At 51.5% G+C, this 20,261-nt stretch overlaps 1 protein-coding gene across 2 annotated transcripts in view; it reads left to right on the top strand.

Moving 5' to 3' along the window:
• The window catches only part of RNF213 (ring finger protein 213), a 97,868-nt gene that overhangs the window by 66,587 nt on the left and 11,020 nt on the right, over window positions 1-20,261 (top strand). For both annotated transcript variants that reach the window (XM_045813871.2, XM_045813872.2), the window contains 17 exons: window positions 833-1,051; window positions 1,392-1,573; window positions 2,220-2,340; window positions 5,713-5,813; window positions 5,928-6,110; window positions 6,806-6,975; window positions 7,075-7,174; window positions 11,063-11,174; window positions 11,729-11,939; window positions 12,177-12,367; window positions 13,246-13,368; window positions 14,159-14,269; window positions 14,868-15,110; window positions 15,374-15,455; window positions 16,768-16,802; window positions 18,062-18,156; window positions 19,282-19,441. In XM_045813871.2, the coding sequence (XP_045669827.2) occupies window positions 833-1,051; window positions 1,392-1,573; window positions 2,220-2,340; window positions 5,713-5,813; window positions 5,928-6,110; window positions 6,806-6,975; window positions 7,075-7,174; window positions 11,063-11,174; window positions 11,729-11,939; window positions 12,177-12,367; window positions 13,246-13,368; window positions 14,159-14,269; window positions 14,868-15,110; window positions 15,374-15,455; window positions 16,768-16,802; window positions 18,062-18,156; window positions 19,282-19,441 (2,439 nt within the window). The remainder of the gene's footprint in view (window positions 1-832; window positions 1,052-1,391; window positions 1,574-2,219; window positions 2,341-5,712; window positions 5,814-5,927; window positions 6,111-6,805; window positions 6,976-7,074; window positions 7,175-11,062; window positions 11,175-11,728; window positions 11,940-12,176; window positions 12,368-13,245; window positions 13,369-14,158; window positions 14,270-14,867; window positions 15,111-15,373; window positions 15,456-16,767; window positions 16,803-18,061; window positions 18,157-19,281; window positions 19,442-20,261) is intronic.

Raw genomic sequence — 20,261 nt, 5'->3', positions numbered from 1 at the left:
AGGGTTTGATCTCATGACCCTGAGATCACAACCTGAGCCAAAATCAGGAGTCAGTTGCTTAACCAACTGAGCCACCCAGGCACCCCAGAAAGTCTCCTAATTTTAAAAAGTAGGTGAAAGTTATATAAACCAAGAATTAACAGAATAATTATGCAGAGATCTAGAAACACTAGAAAAACTAGCCAGCCTCACTGGTAGTCAACAGAATGTGAGTGGTTTTTAGATACTGCCTTTACCTGCCCGTGTGCAGCACTGGTTTGAGACACCGCCAGATGCTCCTCTGTTGCTGATGGTGCTGGGAACGAGTGTGTGCTTCTGGAAAAGCCTGGAGGGACAGATTGGGAACCTTACAAAATCTGAACTGGTGTTTTTGTCCCGAGAGTGTTATCAGATGTGGGCACACATTTTATCCATAGGAATGTTCTTTCCAGCTTTGTTCCTTAAAATGAAAAAATAGAAACAATTTAATTGTCCATCATAAAACGTCAGGCAAATTAAATTACAGCCATTTGATTGATGAATGGTTATTGTAATTGGTGCACACATTAACAGTGGTGTTCTTCAAGTGTATTTAGTGACAGAAATGTTCATAATGTGATATTAAATGGGGGAAAATCAGGAATACACTGGGGTTATAATTTGAGGACAAAACGGGGACAGGATATGGATATAAAATGCCTAGAAGGGTTGACACCAAAAAGTACCCAGGGATGGTAACAGTGTGTGTGGTTTTTAATGTTCTCTTTTGTCATTTTTGAGCAGTTTACATTTTCTACTGTGAGACTTACCTTTTCTTTGTAATTGTACACTAAAAGCTTGTTTCTCACCCCAGGTTTTACGGGTGGCTCTAGGGTCCTGCGTCAATCAAGTGCAAGCACAGCGGCCACAGGAAGAGGTCTCCTTACCGTGGGTGCACCTTGCTCACCAGCACTTCAGGGGCCGGCTGCAGAACTTGTCCAGAATCTTGAATATCTGCCCCCAGATTCTACAAGTGCTGTTTTACAACATAACAGAAGGCACGTGGAAGGCCCGATTGGACAGACATGAGCTGGTATGGCCTCTTGTGGGGACAGTTTGTGCTTAGGGTCAGGGCTTGGCCTTCCTGGAGCAGATGGGGGTTGTTTCTGGGGCCGCCTGGGGTTGGGAAAGCCCAGGAGTCATGTTCTGCACGGGAGACCGCTTCCTGGGGCAGGTGTGCCCAGGTAAGGCAGAGATGTGAGGAACACATCTGACTCATGCCTCCTATGTCCCAGGATGAGAAAAGATGAGGCTCCAAGCCTGGCACATGAGAACACACGGGGCTCATGGCCTGGACCTCTGCACTTAGCACTTAGAGCAGCGACAAGGAGTGGGGTGCTGCTTTGTCAGGGGATTGTTCTCTGTCTCTCCAGACTCTGGATGCACTGGCAGCAGTGGCCTGCACGGAGGTGCTGACGAGGGACATCCTGCAGCCCAGCCCCCAGGCGTGGCTGCAGATGGTGAAGAATCTGTCCATGCCGCTGGAGCTCCTGGGCTCTGACGGGTACCTGCAGAGCTGCGGGAGGATGGCCAGAGATCTCATCAGGGAAGTTAGGTGAGACCAGCAGGCCGGCCCCCACTCATCCGTTCCCCATGTGCTTGCCTGTGGCTGACCGGGTTCTGGGCACATGGGGTTCTCTTGCCATGGAAAAGGGTCCTCTCCTCACTCACATCGCATCACATCTGCTGAACCTTCTTCAGTGCCAGGCATCGTGCCTGTGCTGGAGACGCAGAAAGGGAAACTGCATTCAGGGAGCGCTGGGGGTACAGGCGGGACAGAATGGGGAGCAGGTCCTCGGTGTCCCACTGGAGAAATGCTGGCAAAAGGGAGCAGTGGGAAGGGGCCCCAGGCAGGACAACAGGGACCAGCAGGGCAGAGGAAAGGGGACAAGCAGTTAGGTTAGGCTTCCTAGCGGGCAAGTCCTATGCTGGCCTTCCAGAGGGGGCCAGTACTCACACTGCCCAGGCTGCGGGTAGGACGTGGCACCCTGGTCCCCTCTGCTCTGCAAGTTTGAGGGAGGAGGTGGGGACACAGAGGGGGCTGGGAGGTGGCTGGGGGTCGGGAGCACGCAGCAAAGGGCTCCTCTCCGAGTCTTCCATCTGCCTTCACCCCACCCCTCTCTCTGATCCCACCCTGCCCCCTCTCCTGGCGTCTCAGACACTATAGTTCAAGCTCAGGGAGTGACTGCCATCTCTTACAGAACCCATTGGAACCGCATTTTCCCTGTGGCCCTTTTCGTGGAACACGTGCTCCTGGGGATCGAGAGCCAGATTCCTGAGCTGCAGGTGCTGGTGACTGAGTACGTCTTCCTGCTAAACAAGGTGAGTGCTTGGGCCAGGCCAGCTTAGCCAGCAGTGCACGCGTGCCTCCTTCCAGGGTGCAGGGCCCCGAGGCATCATCGGACATTTATCTGTGGGGCGGTACATCGCCTTCCAGCTGTCTGAGAGTCGTACCCGGAAGTGCAGAGGAGCTTGATTTTATCACACCAGCCACGATGTCTGCTGTGTGTGGGTGTCTGTCTACCTTTCATGAGCGCCAGTCAGGGTTCCCCAGCAGGAATAGAAGCGACTCAGGCTGAGGCCGGGAAGATGCCCTGGAACCCAGGGGACAGCTGAGGGGTGGGCTCCACCCAGGCCTCCCATGGCCTCAGACCTGTCCAGCCCAGCAGCCTGGCCCCCTGGGGAGGCCAGGTTTGCACAAGAGTGCCACCAGGCTGTGGGCTTCTAAGCAGGGGGCTGTGGTTAGACCAAGGAAATGGCAAGCCCCAGGGCCTCTGCAGCTTGACACGCTTCATAGAGTTAGCGACGCACAGGACAGTGCTCTGCAGGAAAAGCCGCCATCTCTGTGCCCACATGCTCAGCAACGATGGCCGCTTAGTGAAAGATGGCCTCTGCCTTAGTTACCCCTGAAGCCTCGCACAAACACACGTAGTAGCTTTAGCTGGCCAGGCTCTGACGTGCAGGGGCATGCTCCGAGGAGGCTGACGTGGACACCAGGAGCCAGTCTCCTCCTCGGGGACCAGAAGATCAGTGGCAGAAACAAAACATAAGCCTACTTGTCTCATATGACCATGTGAACCTAAGCAGTCCGGGGCAGCAGACCACTCCCCCCGACAGGTGGCCCAGCTCCCCTGAGTTGTCCCTTTGTCATCCTCACTGCACGGCTTCCGCCTTGTGGTCTGAGAAGGCTCTTCTTGCCCTCATGTGCCACAGGACACGAAGCATGGCCCGTTTTGAGAGCACAAGCCACAGTATGTCCACACCACTGCGGGTCATGTACGGCTCACCGTCCTAAATGCAGTCATGGCCTCAGCTGGGTGCAGAGGCAATGCGGGCACCTTGGGCGGCATGGCCATATGCCCAGGTAGAACCTGGAGGTTCTTTTGATAGAAAAACAGAGAAAGAACTCTAGAAAAAGTGCTCTGCAACCTGGGGTTGGCCCGAGAACCCATGATACCCTTCTTCCCACACAGAGGCCCCGTGTAGCCCCTCTCCAAGCCCTGCCCCATCACTGGCCAGGAGCCCTGGGGGCTGCTTCATCCTTCCTTCCAGCCAGTCCAGTGTGGCTCCTATGGCCAGGTGCCCGGTGAGCTGAAAGAGAAGTTGTCAGGTCCCTGTATGCCGGTGTGCATACACACGCAGGCTTTTGCAGGCTAGGGATACGGGGAGGTGTATAGGGCAATAAAGTCACCCCAGGAACTTACTGGGTTTCTGGTTTGTTTTTTCCCAGTCAGATCCAGATGTGAATGACCAGAGCCAGAGGTCTTCTCTCATGTATTTTCACATCTGAAGGCTCTTGTGTGTGTGGCCTCGTGCTCTCCTTGTCCCCTCCAAGGCTAGCCTTGAGGCCACTCGCAACAGGAGGCGGAAGGGGGAAGCATTGCCTGCAAGGCTGGCTCCTGTCATCTGGCTAGGAAGGAAGTCTTAACCGGGCAAGGCCTGGGGTCTCAACTCGTATCTTCTTCTGGGCCTGCCTTTTGAGAGCTGCCGCTTAGAGTTAGCCTGTGCTAGCAGTCGGCAGAGCCTCCCACAGGACTTCGGCAAAAGCTGCAAAAAGATGGATATTCTGTTCAGTTCTGAGAGAAAGGGCGGGTGGATGAATGGATAGACAGATAGATGTAGGTAGGTACGTGGGTAGATTCTCCTGCCCTGTGCTCTGCCTCCCACGGGGTCCCATGGGACAGTCTTACCAGATGTGTGCAGAGCATAAGGCCATCGGCTTTCTAGTCTGAAACGTCCCTATCCTTACCAACCACAGTCCAGCCACTAGACTACTGCCATTTTTTCATTGTGGTAAAATATCACATCGCCTAAAATATCATTCTCCCCACCTTTAGGTGCATAGATTGGGGACGTCAGGCACATTCACACTGTTGTACAACCATCTCCACTGTGTCTCCAGGACTCATTCATCTTGAAAAACTGGAACTCTGTCCCCATGAAACACTGACTCCCCATCCCTCCTCCTGGCCCTGGTGCCCACCGTCCTCCTGTCTGTCTCTGTGATGTGATGACTCTAGGGACCTCACACAAGTGGAATCCTCCAGTATTTGTCTTTTTGTGAGTGGCTGGCTTCACAGCCACTCCAGGTCCATCCACGTGGCAGGCATCAGGATGTCCCTCCTGTCTAAGGCTGAATAACACCCACCGCGTGGAGGGACCACGTGCACTTCATCCGTCTATCCACCGATAGACATTCACATTGTTGCCACCTTTTGGGGACAGGGAGTAATGTGTGCAAGTGTATGAGTCCCTGCTTCTGATTCTTTCGGAGATCTCTCTGGAAGTGGGATTGCTGGGTCATATGGAGACTCTATGTCTAACTTTCTGAGGAACCACCGAACTGTTTGCCGCAGGGGCTGCAGCACTGCGCCCCTGCCAGCGATGCACCAAGGTTCCAGTGTCTCCACGTCCTTGCCAACACTTGTTTTTTGGTTCATTTGGTTTGTAATGGCTGTCCTAGTGGGTGTGAGGTGGGATCTCATCGTGGCTTTGATTTGCATTTCCCCGACGACCAGTGATGTGCAGCATCTTCCTATGGGCTGTGGCCCATTTGTACATCTTCTTTGGACGGATATCTGTTCAAATTCTCTGCTTCCTTGTGAATTAGGCTGCTGATGAACAAATCAAATTTAGCAAGATATTAACAACACATATCATTTTGGGACACTTGGGTGGCTCAGTCAGTCGGGTGTCAGCCTTTGGTTCGGGTTGTGGTCCTGGAGTCCCAGGATGGAGCCCCACATAGGCTCCCTGCTTGGCAGGGAGTCTGCTTCCCCCTCTCCCTCTGCACCTCCCCTCTGCCTGTGCTCTTGAGCTTTCTCTCTGTTTCTCTCTCAAGTAATTTAATAATAAAATAAAGAAATAAAAAAATAAAGTTTGAAATATCTCATAATGGGAGGAGAAGGTAAACCTGAGAAAAAGAGAGGAAGAGAGGAAAATCAGAAGTGCTGAATCTCATCCTCCCCCAAGTGCAGCCTAATGCTAGAAGAGCATTCAGAGCTAAAGGAACTGCTGAAAACAGAAAGGCCTTGCCCTGCAGGCTGACTTAGCAGTCCCAGGGCCCAGCAGCTGGGGGAGGGGGGCGCCCAGTGCATGCCCTGTGTTGCCCTGGGGAAAGTGGTCTAGCCTGACTGACCTTTGCCCTTCCTCGTGGCTCATCAGCCTCCTTGTCACTGCTCCTCTCTCCATCAGTATCTGCAGGACGACTCTGACATCAAGACGTACAGGCCTTTCGTCACAGTGATGCATACCCTACGTAACTGCAAGGCCCAGGCCAGCAAGACCCTCGCCAGGTGAGATCTTCGGCTGGAGATCCCTGTGGCAGGGAGCGGCTGCACGTGTGGGGTCTGCGGCCGCTCACAGCCAGCGTCTCCGCTTCAGAACTGGTGCCTCTGCTTGGATTCTAGGGTCGAGCTTCAGCCGTGTCCCGTCTGCCTGGGAGACGCTCAGGATCCAGTCTGCCTGCCCTGTGACCATGTGTTCTGCTTGAGCTGCATCAAGGTCTGCCTCACCCTAGGGCAGATGAGATGCCCCTTCTGTTTAACAGACTTGCCAGAAGACTACTCTCTGATGGTGTCCCAAGAACACAGGTAAATCACCCTTTTTCTTCTTTTTCTTCCTTTTTTTGGGGCAAGTATGGTATTCAGAAATATAAACCATATTAACCTTAGAGAACCTCACTTTAGAGAACCATCCTAAGAGAGACTGCCACCTTCATAAACGCCTCGTGTCTCAAAATTATTTCCTCCGCAAGACACACCCAAGCGTAGATCTGGGAGACAACACGATTAGAGGAAATAAAGCAGAAAGTCATAAATTAGATAAAACCATCACAGGACACCCAAGGAGCTTAGGACGCAGGCAGTTTGCCTCCAATGACTGAGGGCAAAGCTAGCTCCTGTCTGGCCGCGCTCTTCGGAGCAGCAGTGGAAACCAGCAGAAGCTCTGTGGCTCGGTGACCTTCAGCTCCACTCCGGCAGTGGCTCCCCTCCCTTCCGATGCCTCCTGAAATTGGAGTGCACGGTCAGCCCAGGGTGTGGGATCTTCACAGACTTTAGGATGGAGGGGTATTGCTGGCTGGTCCCAAGGACCAAAGAGCTCCTAGAAAGAGACAAGTCTGCATACCATCAGGCAGTATGCACCCAGCTCAATCAACATAAGGAGATAGTGGAATCTTTTTACTGAAAGACACAGAATGCCATCCAAATCCCAAAGCACGGTGTGTGCAGGGATGCTGGAGCTCTCTCTGCAAGCCCGTTGACTGTGCATTCCAACCATTCCCAAGGGAGGCGGTCAAGAAACACGCCTGCGTCCGGCAGCTGTGCAACAGTTTCTTCCTAGACCTGGTCTCCACCGTGTGCTTCAAAGATAATTCTCCACCACAGAAGGAGGTGATCGATGTTCTGCTAAATTTACTCTTTGTGCAAAAGGAGCTCTTAAGAGACACTTCCCAAAGTAAGTTGCTTTTTTCCTGTAGACCTAAAAACCCAGTTCCTCATCTCACTTCTTTATGGCTGATGGGAACATGAGCCACCTCTCTCCCTCTGGTTTAAGGACACCGGGAACACACCAAATCTCTGTCTCCATTCGATGACATTGTGGATAAGACCCCTGTCATCCGCTCAGTGGTACTGAAACTGCTGTTGAAGTACAGGTGAGCACAGCTAGCATGGGGTTTGCTTCTAGAAAGCCTTGCCTCTTGCTTCCCTCCATGGCTGCTGCTTTGCTGCCGAGCATCCTTGCCTGAACCGCTAGGTAGTTCATGATTTTGGGAAGCGTTTCCAGAAGGGACCACCTGGTTTCTTTATCTGTACTGGTTGTGGCATGGCGTGTTCACCTGTAGGCACATGAGTTCAGCGTCACCACGAGTACCTTGTTAGCAAGGAGGAAGAAGATTTCGGGGAGAGGAGTGAGGTGCTGGGACGCGTGTGGGAACCTGGGGATGGGACCTGGCAGTTCTGAGCCCCCTTACACAGCTGCCTCGTCCTGTGATCCGGGAGCTGGTAACTGGGAATGTCCCCTCACCCTTGTGGTCCGGCATGCCAACCTATGTCTCATTTCGGTGTTTCAGTTTCTCTGATCCTGTGAATGGACAGAGAGGCCCCTGTGGTGCCAACACTCAACGGTCTTGTCAAATTATGCTACTTTAGAAAATTCTTAGGAAGCTGATCTCTATTCAGAGGCTTCTTTCCGAGGAAAATTTATACACTTGGCCTGTGCTCTGACTTGACACGGCATTCTTTGAGGTGACGGCAAAATCAAGGTGCTCTAAGAAATGTTCCAGCAGGGGCGCCTGGGTGGCTCAGTCAGTTGAGCATCTGCCTTTGGGACAGGTCATGATCTCCAGATCCTGGGATCGAGCCCCGCATCGGGCTCCCTGCTCAGCGGGGAGTCTGCTTCTCCCTCCGCCTCTGCCCCTGCTTGTGCTCTCTCTCGCTCTCTCTTAAAAAAAACAACAAAAAAAATTTCCAATAGAAACAACTATTTCTAACTTTAGTGTCTCAAAAGCAGACTCGGAACAGAGATTAGAGTTACATTTAGAATGTGGATCTTCTTCAGCCTTGTCTACGGACATTTCATTTTGCTTTTTATTTATTTATTTTTTTACTTTTCATTGTGAAATAGTCTGTTCAAACAGGATTTCTAAAGGATTTGCAAATAAAAGTCTTTTAAAATACACTTTATTAGAGAAGTAGTATCTTATTGTGACTTAAAATGGTTTTTAAGGCATATATGTCAAGTTGATCTGAGATCTGAAAAGAGCCTCTTTTGATGTCATTTTTACTCATTTTGATAAATGTGTGAGATCTGTATCAATTTGAATTTCTTTGCTTAGAGAAATGAAAACATAGTCAGTGACACACATACATCTTGACATATAGAGTAGACACATTAATGGGAGTAGGAATAGTACCCTTAAGGGGAAATGCTTCATTCTTCAATATTTAGAGACTAAACATTATAGAATTCATTTTATTTTTTATTTTTTATTTTATTTTTTTAAGGATGTATTTATTTTAGAGGAGGGGGGAGGAGCAGAGGGAGAGAGAGAATCTTAAGCAGACTCCCTGCTGAACCTGTAGGCTGACGTAGGGCTCAATCCCACGACCCTGTGATCATGACCTGAGCCAAAACCAAGAATCAGATGCTGAACTGACTGAGCCACCCAAGCACCCCCAGAACTGATCTGATTTGATTTGATTTTTAAGGTTTCTTCATTTGAGAGAGGGGGTGAGAGAGAAAGAGAGCACGAGCATGAGAGGGAGAAGCAGACTCCCCACCGAGCAAGGAGCCCGACAAGGGCCTATCCCGGGACTCCGGGATCATGACCTGAGCTGAACGCAGATGCTTAACCCACTGAGCCACCCAGGCACCACCAGTACTGATTTCAAAAAGAAAATCTCAAGACCTAAAACATGATTTACAATCTGCCTCGTCATTCTCTGGGTTGAGAAGTTCTTGCTTCTGCACTCCGGCGGTTTGAACATTTTTGTTTGCTGTGCCCACTAACCGGGCCAGGCAGACCCTGGCCGCAGAGTTGTGGAGAAGGAGCGCCGCGCTCCCCCACCCTGGGCTCGCAGCCCCCGGCCGCCTGCGCCCCACGCTGGAAGGGAGGCCATGCCTCCCTCCGTCAAGTGTGGACTGCAGCTGTGTACTTCCTGTGTTAGATGGGGTGTTGGGGTGTCGACAGCACTCCGAATGAGAGGCATCTGTGGTCCCGGCATGGACCTAGTGTTGTGGTTTCTTTCCTAAGTGTCGGTCTGTGAACCGTGGGTGGCAGCCGGGTGGGCGGGGGGCGGGGTCCCCGAGGTCAAATCCATTTTAAAACACTACAGGATGGTCCTTGCCTTTTTCAACACATCAGTCCTGGCAGCGATGTTACAGAAGCAGTGAGGAAGACACTGCTGACGTCCCAGCACCAGGAAACCCCGTGGCAGCCAGTCATGCACACGTAGTGTTAGCAAATGCCAGTCTCACGTAAGAATGTCCTTGATGAAGCCACAAAACCATTCATTTCACTTAACCTCCACCCTTGAGGCCATGACGTTTTAATATTCTGTCAAAATGAGAAGCGCGCACAAAGGGCTCTGGCTGCATGCCAGAGTAAACCGTTCTCTCAAGGAAAATCTCTGCTGCAATTCTTGAGTTACGCACCGAGCTGGCCTCTTGTTTTATGGAATCGCTTTCGTGCCTGAAAGAACGACCGGCACACTGCAGTTATTCAGAGCTGGGCGCTTGGCAGGCATTTTCTCGAAAACAAGCAAAGAGGGCAACTGACAGTGTTTGTGGCTAATGAGAAAATTCAGGCTTTGAAGCAGATACTGGAGTTCTGGAAAACGAGGCCTGTCAGCTCCCTCAGACTGGGAGCCTGTTTGGTGGTACCGGCAGTGGTGCTAGTGAAGGTGAGGGTTTAAAAATATCTCACGAAACGACAATGTCAGCATTTGCAAGATCAGCATAGATCAGTGAACCAGTATTTTCCAGATGACCAGTGCATGATGTCACAGAATCACGCATCGGTTTAAAAAAAAATCCATTAAAGTGCACGGCAGGTCATTTTAATGTAATTGAGTATGGAAAGTGCACTGATGTGGTCTCAGGTTGCACACTGCAGCTAACCTTTAGAAATGATCATTTATCGAGTTTTGGTGTCGTGTCAAAGAAGAATATTCACCATCATCTGGAAATACTGTGAAAATGTATCTTTCTTTCCAACGACAAAATGTATGAGACCGGATTTTTTTCATCTACTTCACTGTTGCCGGAAGCAGGAGCAAGATTGCGGAGTCCAGAGAAGTTCTCTAAACCAGGCATTAAAGAGGTTTGCAGGGATGGAAAACAAAGCCCCTCTGCTTACTAATTAATTTTTGTTTTCGAAAATAGTTTGGTTTTTTAAAAAAGTTGTTTATTTTTGACATGTAATGGGTTTATATTTTAAATGAGTCGATAAATATTTTCCCTTTTTTCAGTTTTAATTTCAACTATCGTAAATATCGATAGATAGAACCCACATTAACAAAAGCTTTTTGGGGTTTGCAGTAGTTTTTAAGACTGTAAAGGAGCTCTGAAACCAAAAGTCTGAGAACAGGTGGTCTAAAATACAGAATTTTGTATTCCTCCAATATTGCCCTAAAATATTTTCAGTAGGGGACGCCTGGGTGGCTCAGTCGGTTGAGCCTCTGCCTTCCGCTCAGGTCATGATCCCGGGGTCCGGGGATCGAGCCAGACATCCATCGGGCTCCCTGCTCAGTGGGGAGCCTGCTTCTCCCTCTGCCTCCTGCTCCCCCTGCTTGTGCTGCCTCACTCTCTCTCTGTCAAATGAATAAATAAAATCTTTAAAAATAAGTGAATAAATACAAATAAAATACTTTGAATAAAATGTTGTTACGAACTGTGTACATATCTACGTGGGTATGTGTATATACAGGGAGATGGAGCGAGGTGGCCAGGTAGGTAGGTAGACAGACACTTTCTCTCTCTGTCTCTCTCGCTTTTTTTTCGTACGATGGGACCACCAGGTACCTTATTTCTCTTTCCATAGCTTCCAAGAAGTGAAAGATTATATCCAGGCGTACTTGTCCCTGTTGGAGGAGAAGGCCCTGGTGACTGAAGACAAAACCGAACTCTACATCCTCTTCAGCAGCTGCCTGGAGGTGAGCACGCCACAACTGCCGGCCCGACTCCCCCAGACTCATTGCACCATGTGGCTGGTTCAGGGGAAAAGTGTCTGAAAATTCACAGGAGATCATTTTCGTTGGTGAAAGGAACAGATGCGTTGTTGCGCGCACACAGAAAGGGTTTCCGCAGCCTTGCTTCTGCCCCCGCGGCTGTGTGTCCTGCCACACACGGGCCTGGCCAGAGAACAGAACCCCCCTCCTCCTTAACCGTGCTCATCTCCAGCTGGAAAGCCTATGACCACTCTTCGTTTTTATTCTCCCTGTTCTGTTACTTCCCAAAATTTTACAAGGTGTTTGAGAAAATTAGATCGTACGATGTGGGGTTTTTTTCATATGCTTTCACTTTGCCTCCTTCTTGCCCCCACCCCACAAAAAGGGACGTTCGTTTGCCATGATTCAATACAGTTACCCTCAAACTCGGTAACGGTATTTGTATCTTGTTCTCCCCTGTCACGGTGTGGAGGCTTCGGAAGGTTGGGGATGTGCATGCTAAAAAGAACAACATCCTTTTTTTCTGGTTTGTTCCCTAGGATTCACTGTATGAGAAGACTAGTGCTCTGTCTACCAGCGAGGAGCTGATGTACCTGAGAGAGGAGGGGGTCTTCCTGAAGACCTACTCGTGGCGGTACGGCCCGGAGCCCGCCTGCGAGGCGTCGGTGGAACACCTGCAGGAGATGGCCAGGATCCGCCTGTGTCTTGACAGGGCTTCTGACTTCCTCAGCGAGCTTCAGGAGGGCTCAGGCAGGTCTCCTTCTGCACCTTTCTTTACCCCAGGCTTCGAGACCCCGTGATTTAGACATTCAGGGAGTTCCCAGAGCGATCCCGGTCTGTACCGTGTCCCCTTCCTTCTCGATTGGTGTGTTCACTGTGGGTTCCTGGAGACAGGGGTGCCTGCCTTTTGCCTGGCTCCGTGTCCTGGACAGGCGAGCGGCAGGTGCTCTGGGCCGCCGTTGCTCACCCCCCTCTCGGGCTCTGCAGAGCTGGCCAGGGAGAAGCAGTGCTACCTGCAGCAGGTGCAGCGCTTCTGCGGACAAGTGAGGAACGACTGGTACCGAGTGTACCTGGTGCGGAAGCTCGCCAGCCAGCGAGGGATGGCGTTTGTGCAGTGCCTCTGCAGACAGGGCCATCCGGCACAGTGGGTGTTCCCCAAGGAGGCCATGGTAGAGCAGGTGAGAACACCTGACCTCGCCCCCCGCCCCCCGGCTGCTCTGGTCCCTTGTGTCTCCGCTTTGGTTAACCTGACCCAGCTTGGGACGCTGTGGAGGCGGCCGGCCGCGGGGGACAGGTGTGCGTGTGCTTCTGGTCTGTCGCCTCCCTGCAGAAAAGCCTATTTGAGGCATTGCTTCAGATCCAGTTTGACGCGCAGAAAGCCAAAGAACAATTCTGTGGCTTTTGCTTTTGGCAAATTAAAAGTGACTCTGCTTGCGACGCCTGGGAGGCTCAGTGGTTTAAGCGTCTGCCTTCAGCTCAGATCATGGTCCCAGGGTCCTGGGATCGAGTCCTACATCAGGCTCCTTGCTCAGCCTGCTTCTCCCTCTGCCTGCTACTCCCCTGCTTGTGCACACTCTCTCTCTCTTTCTCTCTCTCTGACAAATAAATAAAATCTTAAAAAAAAAAAAGTGATTCAGCTTATAGAAGAAGTCCTTTCTCTCCTCAGCAGGCAGACAGGAAGCATGAGAATGAGGATAATAGAATTGTAGCAATTTAGCCTTGGGGGCCCCTCTGTAGCCCTTTCCTGGGGTTACAACAATTACACTAAAAATCCTGGCTTGCTTTTTCACTCCTGATGGGAGCTTATAGTCAACATTCTAGCAGTCACCTGCCTTTGGTCTCTGCTCTCAGTGGAGACAGGATGCAGCAACAGAGTCAGCGCTGCGTCCTCCTCCAGTTTCTTACCCACTCACCCCTTCTCTGGGAGAGGGGACTGTCCTGCCCAAGGCTGGACCTCTACTGGTTACCCAGTTCCTTTACCTTTCCAGATGGTTCTTTGCTAACCGTGCCCTCGCCCCCTCCACTGTGATAACCCCTGGGTTCCTGGGCTTTGCAGGAGGGTCAGCCAAGCCAGATGGATCTGTACCTGGTGCATGGTGACGAATATAAGGCTCTTCGTGACGCCGTGGGCAAAGCCATGCTCGAGTGCAAGCCGCTGGCTACTGTGGCTGATCCAAAGGTAGGACAGGCCCTGGGCCTCCCTCTGTCCCAAATGGCACCCCTTAGAGCCTGCAGCTGCCTCATTTGTGTCAGATGACCCAGTGGAAGAGGTGCCCCAGGGTGACATGCCACGTGGGGCATCATGTGTCCACGGCCTCGGCGTGCCTGTCTGAAACAGGAGGCTGCTAGCGACAGTTAGGAGACAGATGTGCTTGACCTTGCTGACCCGCCAGGCCAGGGCCCTTAGCAGCTCCCCACTGACTGCTCACGTGCGTTACTTCCTTCGACACCCTGCTGGAGCCTCACTTCCTCCAAGGTCACCCTGATGGCAGACACGCGAGCAGCACTGGGGGAATTCCTTCTGCGCACAGTGAGGATTCCTGGCCGTGCTGAGGGGGGTGTTTATTTTCATAAAGGGGCAGGGTTTTTAGCACCTAATCTTTCCGCAGTTCTGGTCTTGCTTCCTCTTTGAGTCCCTGTTTACGCTGGCGCTGTGCCAGGAAGTGAGGAAGTACATAGACAGCCTCTTTCTGCCCAGGAGAAGTTCAAGGAATGGTGAAGTGGCCAGAAAAATTGACAGTGATTTCTGTCACTTGTGTCCTAAGCCATCTGATAACGTGCACCGCGTCTTACAGCACAATATTTATGGGGCCCGTGGTCTCAGAGGTGCACAGCGGTGGGCGTCTAGGTCTTGGGAAGGGCTCCCCGGCCTCCCCCTGGTTGAAGGGCTGAATCAGCAGGACTCTGGCCCTCAGGTGGACGTGTGCAATGGCTGCAAGCCTCACTGGGGCCCTTGCTTCTTGCTTCAGCTCTGCAGGAACCCCGGCCCTCAGCAGGCGGCCCACCTACTCTTAGCGCTCTTCAGAGAGGTTGCCACTTTGTACCAGTTCCGCGACACAAACCTCCATCCTAAGCCAGAGGTGAGTGTCCGCATTCGGGGCAGTGCTCCTTGTCTCCGGTATCTGGAGGGACTTTTCTGAATAGAAGTAAAAGCCACAAACAAATTACGCCCATAATTTTTTTTTTTAATCTAGGATGGGGGTTCTCAACTTACCTTTTTTTTTTTAAGATTAATTTATTATCAAGGCTGGGGGAGGGGCAGAGGGAGAGGGAGAGTCTGAAGCAGACTGCGCTGCGCATAGAGCCCGATGCAGGACTCCATCTCATGACCCTGAGATCATGACCGCCGCCGAAATCAAGAGTCCGGCGCTCAGCCAACTGAGCCACCCAGGCGCCCCTCAACCTTCTTATCTGGAGGAATGATTTCTGTGTCACCCAGAACTTTCAGAATTACGATGAAAAGCAAAGTCAAGAACGTGAGAAACCGTCGGAGTTAGTGCTTGGGTGTGTGGCGCTGTGCTTGCTCTTGTCTGGATAATCGCCCCTCAAACCGTATTTTCTCCATATTTGATAAGTATTCGCGTCAACACGTATGCCTGACTTAAGAGCAGACGTTTGGCTTCACATCATATTCTTCTTTGATATATTTTTCAATATTAAAACATTTTTTCCTGTCAGCAATGTGAGGCTCTGAAGAAGTTCATCGAGGAAAGCAAGGTCCTGTCTTCTCCGGAAATGAGACATTTTGCAACCTCCCTTGTGACTAACACGCTGCCCCTGCTGAGGACAGGTGCCAGGGACAGCAGCCTTGAGGGCACAGTGACCGAACTGGCTATTCACGCTGCGATTGTCCTCCTGTGTGGACACAGCAAAGTCTTGGAACCCCTGCAGAATCTGGCCTTCTCCCCGGCTGACATGGCGGTAAGACTGGGGTGTGGTTTCTCCAGCGGCCTGTCCCCGGGGACCTGTTGAAACTCTCTGTCTCATGGTTCCTCTCTTTGCCTCTGTCCCACCTGACGCCCGAGTCCACAGTGATGGCGAGAGCCCTTGTTCTGTTTTCCCGACGGAGAACTTGCGGGTGGAGAAGAGAGAGAGTCCAGAGTCCACCTCGTCACTTGAGGGCAGTGGCATCCAGCCCAGGCTCTCACTTTCCTGAAGCCTTCTCTGCTTTCTTGGCTTTTCAGGGTGCTTATCTTCCAACGATGCCCGAAGACTTGCTGGCTCAGGCTCGGAGCTGGAAGGGTCTGGAAGGAGTCTTCTGGTACAGTAAGTGTCAGGTTCTGAGACAGAGTCACCGTCCTCTGTGGTTTGAACTGGGGTCCCTGTGGTTTGTGCCTTGAAGGTCCCAGATGCCTGCCCTGTTCCACGATTGGGGGGTTTGCAGAACAGGGAGCCCTGCCGACTGGGGAGGATGTGCACCAGGCCTTTCCTGAGTCCCGTCCCAGGGGCGGGGGAGTGATCCGCATGTGAGCCACACCAGTGGCTCAGGCAGGGGCCAGGTCAACCAAGCTTTGGACCCAAAGATATTTCTTTTTGAAATACAGAACTAGGAGCCCAAGTAATGTAACCCATACTTTATGTAAACTTCGCTGTTGCCTGAGAAAATAATCTTTTTCTTTTTTTAATTTTTTTAAAGATTTTATTTGTTCATTTGAGAGAGAGAGTCAGAGCACAAGCAGGGGAAGAGGCCGAGGGAGAAGCAGACTCCCTGCTGAGCTGGGAGCCCGATACGGGGCTCGATCCCAGGACCCTGAGATCATGACCTGAGCTAAAGGCAGACGCTTCGCCATCTGAGCCACCGAGGCGCCCCCTTTTTTAAAATTTTTATTTATTTTTTTTATACAGAGAAAGCCAGGCCTTTCCTGGTTCCCTTTCTCTCTCTCTCTTTTTTTTTTTTTATTTTAAGGTTATTTATTTATTTTTAGTAATCTCTACACCTAAGGTGGGGCTGGAACCCATAATTCCAAGATCAAGAGTCGCATACTCCTCCGACTGAGCCAGTCAGGTGCCCCTGAGCCAATAATCCTTTTAAACTAATTGTAAAAGTTGTTATAAACATGCCCTTGGGCCGCCTGGGGGGCTCAGTCGGTGAGCGTCCGACTCTTGGTTTCAGCTCAAGTCATGATCTCAGGATCCTGGGATCCAGCCCTGCATGGGGCTCCCCACTCAGCGGAGGTCTGCTTGGGATTCTCCCTTGGCCTCTGCCCCTCCCCCTCTCGCACTCTCCCTCCCTCCCTCCCTCGAGCGCGCGCGCTCTCTCTCTCTCTCTCAATATAATAAATAAGGAAATAAAATCTTTTTTAAAACTCATGCTCTTTAAAGACAAAAAAATCAAAGAGAAAAAGTATGAAATAGGCGGACGCTGCCTCCTGAAGCAGCCCGGGCAGGGGACTGTAATGGAGTTTCTCCCTGCTCTGTCAGATGGGCGCACGTGTAGTTTTCACTAATGTGCTCAGGACCGGGACTCCAAGTCTCGTTTTGGTCAGGCCGGAGAGGAGAGCGTTGGCTTTCTTTCTTAACCTCAGGTCATTACATAAAACCTCACCAGCCAACGTGTCTCCTGTTGTTCTTTTAACAGTGTGTCCCAATGGTCACCCGTGCTCTGTGGGAGAGGTGAGTCTTGGTATTCGGGGTGCTGTTTGCGGGGCTCAAACGTTTGTTCCTCTAAATCTGAGCAGGGGGCCATGGGGGAAGAGGTTAGCGGGGGTCGTGACCTTCTAGAGAACATAGACTCCTTTCAGGGCTTTTTACGGTGCTCCAACCAAACATGTAAACGGTACAGAAGGCCTGCAGGCCTCCATCTGTACTGGGGGCTGTCCTGAGCACTGTGGGCTCTGCTAGGGCAGGGCTCTGCTAGGGCACTGCGCAGCATCCCCGGCCTCAACTCACCAGATGCCAGGAGCTCCACAGGTCACCAGGGTGACAACCAAAAATGTGTCCAGACGTTGCCCAAGTCCCTGTGGGAGACAAAACTGCTGCTAGCCATCCTTCCCAGCCACTGCCGCGTGGGGTCAGTGACATGTGCAAGCATTGACTGGTCCATAGGCTGGATTAGAGGAGATGTGCTCTAGATACCACAGGACAGGAAATGAGACTCTGGGTGGTAAACCCTGGCGGAGAGAGCTGTGTGCGCCTCACGTCTGCATCCCGCAGCGTCCGGCCAGGGCCCATCATGGTGTCCCTCTGCTGCTGCAGCAGCGGGCTGTTGAACTGAGCAAAGTGAATGGGAGCCTAGAGGAGGAAAGGCGATCCGTATGCACTGCATGTTTCTGAGGTGCACCTGCTTCCTCATCTACGGAGTGGGGAGAGCGAGACACATTCTTCCTGAGACCGCTCTCTGCTCTGACGGCCTGAGGTCTGGGGCCTGTTACAGGCTGCGATTGACAGTATACACCAGCCCACAGCCAGATTTGGAAAAATGAGGCTTTGGAAGGAGCAAATCATATGGTTACTTTTTTTTTTTTTAATAAAAAAGTCCAAACTGAGTTCAGGAATTAATTTTGGAGGCTGCAGTAGTTTTCTGGTGCTAGATAATAAGCCCTGGTGTGGTGGTTGGGGGGTGGGGAAGAGCAGTGAGTGTGAGAAAGGAAGGCTGATTACGTATTTGTCTACAAAGTGTCTGTTTGGGAGTAAAACCCAAGCTGTCTCTCCTGCTTAGAACGTCCACATGTACTCACGGGCACCATATTTGCACAGGGCATCTGCCCTGTGTCTCGGGACTCCTGCATCACTGACACGTGCTCACAGTAGAACAAGCAATCCACGTGCCATCGCCACCTCCCATGCCACATGTGGATTGGCCTGCAGGTGGTGTTTGTGCACGAAGCGCCACTCCTCCGAAACTGAGCGGGGGCACGTTTGTCTTGTCCTAGTGCGGCAGGCCGATGGAGCAGAGCCGTTGCGTTGACTGCGGTGCTCTAATTGGAGGGATTAATCACAGACCTGAGACTGGATTCCAAGTTATCAAGTATGTAGGAGTGTATTTCTTTTCTAAGTGATCGAAACACGGGTGTTTGGGCTGTCTCTATTCCAGTGGATAAGTTGCTGCTAAGTACGGTATTAATTACTATTATGCATTTGGGCCTGTGTCACATCGTATCTCAATCGCAAGGTCCCCGTGGTCATGTCACAGGTGCCTGATCTGTCCTTGGCTGACTAGGCTCTTAAATGCAAAGCAGACCACACGTTAATATGTCTTATCCAGATGTCTTCTGTGTGAGCCCGGGGCATGCCCCCTATAGAAATATACTTGACACACCCAAGTGACCTAAATCAGAGGGACATTGAGGTCTACAGAGCCACAAACTGGGTTTTTGTCTATCTGAGCTCACGCTGTCTCACTTGTAAACTCAGCTTTCTCCACTGTTTGCGGGAAGTGAAGGAGACACAGTCTTTCTTACCACACGCTCTGGAATCTACATGCGTAGCTGGTGTCCCTATCCCAGCCTTCCCTCAAGATGAGTGTGGTTCCTCGTGCTCCCCCAGATGGCTGACGGGGCCTCCCTGTGGCCATCATACATTTTGGCTCTTCTGGTGCTGTTATAGTTTAAAATACCCTAGCCTCTTATCTTCACAAACCATCAGAATGTTCTAGAACATCGAGTATTTTTACAACAGAATGTATCTATCATACTGTGTCTCCCATCTAGACGTGATACGAAATTCTTTGCCAGGCCTTCAATCCCAGTTTTCAATTTGGGAAAATGAGATTGGTGTACACGTCCCGATGTCGATGTCACCTGTCCCAAACTCAGGCCATCCTTAGCCTATGTGCTTCCCTCCCCACGATGATTTCAGTGGGAGAAGCAGGTGCAGACCTTGTCCTGACACACGGTCCGGGGATTGCACAAATAACCACTTGGTTCAGCCGCTTCACACTGAGAATATTGTGAGCTGTGGTCAGCCAGGAAGGGGAGGCTGGATGGAAGACCCTGAGGCGAGAGGTCTGGGCTTACAAGAGTAAGTCCTGGAACACCGATTTCTTCAGAACGCAAACCTCGTCTCCAGGGCCCAGGAATCCAGGGTGTGCCCCTAGGGCTGAGGAGAGATGACCGTCTTCAGTCTCCACCCTGTCTTCTCTTATCCTCTCCAGTAACAATACAGACAGAACGCAGACTGGCCACGTGCTGGGAGCCCCGCTGCCCGGAGGCGAGGCGGTGGTGTCTGACCGAGAGCTGTCCCCAGTGGCCTTCCTGCTCATCCGGTTGCTCACGCACCTGGCCCTGCTCCTGGGAGCGGCCCAGAGCCCTCAGGTACAGCATAGCCGCTCCTGCCAGACCATGTGTTTGCTCGTTCATTCCTAACCACCCACTGTGGGGTTTTCATCATGAGTCCTTTGCTTACAGAGTTGTGGCCACCTCCCGTGGACTAGGACACCTCCCCTGTCAGTGTTCCCTAATCCACAGAGCAGTAGGTCATTCATACATCCTCATTTCCCCACCGTGGCATGTGATGGTGTCGGGGAACTACATGTCAGGTTACATAAAACCCATTTTATTTTTTAAAGACTTTATTTATATAAATATAAATATAGACAGCAGGGGGGAGGGTGGAGAGGGAGAACCCCAAGCAGACTCCACGCTGAGAGCAGAGCCTGACATGGGGCTCCATCTCACAGCCCTGAGATCATGACCTGAGCCAAAACCAAGAGGCAACATTCAACTGACTGAGCCACTCAGACGCCCCTAAAGTCCGTGTTAAAGGAGCACTCCATGTCTCGGTGTGCACCCAGGAGCGGAGAGGCTCCTGTAATGCGGCGTTGGCCCGCATCTTCGCTGTGGCTCTGGGAAAGCACATGCGTCTCCTCTAAGGGGATTAACCGCCATAGCAAACGTTGAGGGGTTGAGATCCTGTTTAGGTTTGTACACAGTGTGGCTGTAATGAGTTCGGAACGAGGCTGCTCCCACGCAGGCTCACAGACATGCGTCTTGAGGAAGGAAGACCTTGCTTGAGTGACGGGTTATAGGCAGCGTGGTTTTGAGGAGTTAAGAACAGGGCCGTGAGACTGTTTCGCGCCGGTCATGTGGAAGGCAGTCACCCCCACTGCTCTGCCTCCTCCCGCCGCCCATGTTC

The sequence above is a fragment of the Ursus americanus genome, chromosome 23, assembly GCF_024610735.1.
Source record: "Ursus americanus isolate L20-20 chromosome 23, mUrsAme1.1.p, whole genome shotgun sequence".
NCBI classification, from domain to species: Eukaryota; Metazoa; Chordata; class Mammalia; order Carnivora; family Ursidae; genus Ursus; species Ursus americanus.
Note: the sequence above shows the minus strand (reverse complement) of the source record. Positions and strands in the feature narration are given on the sequence as shown.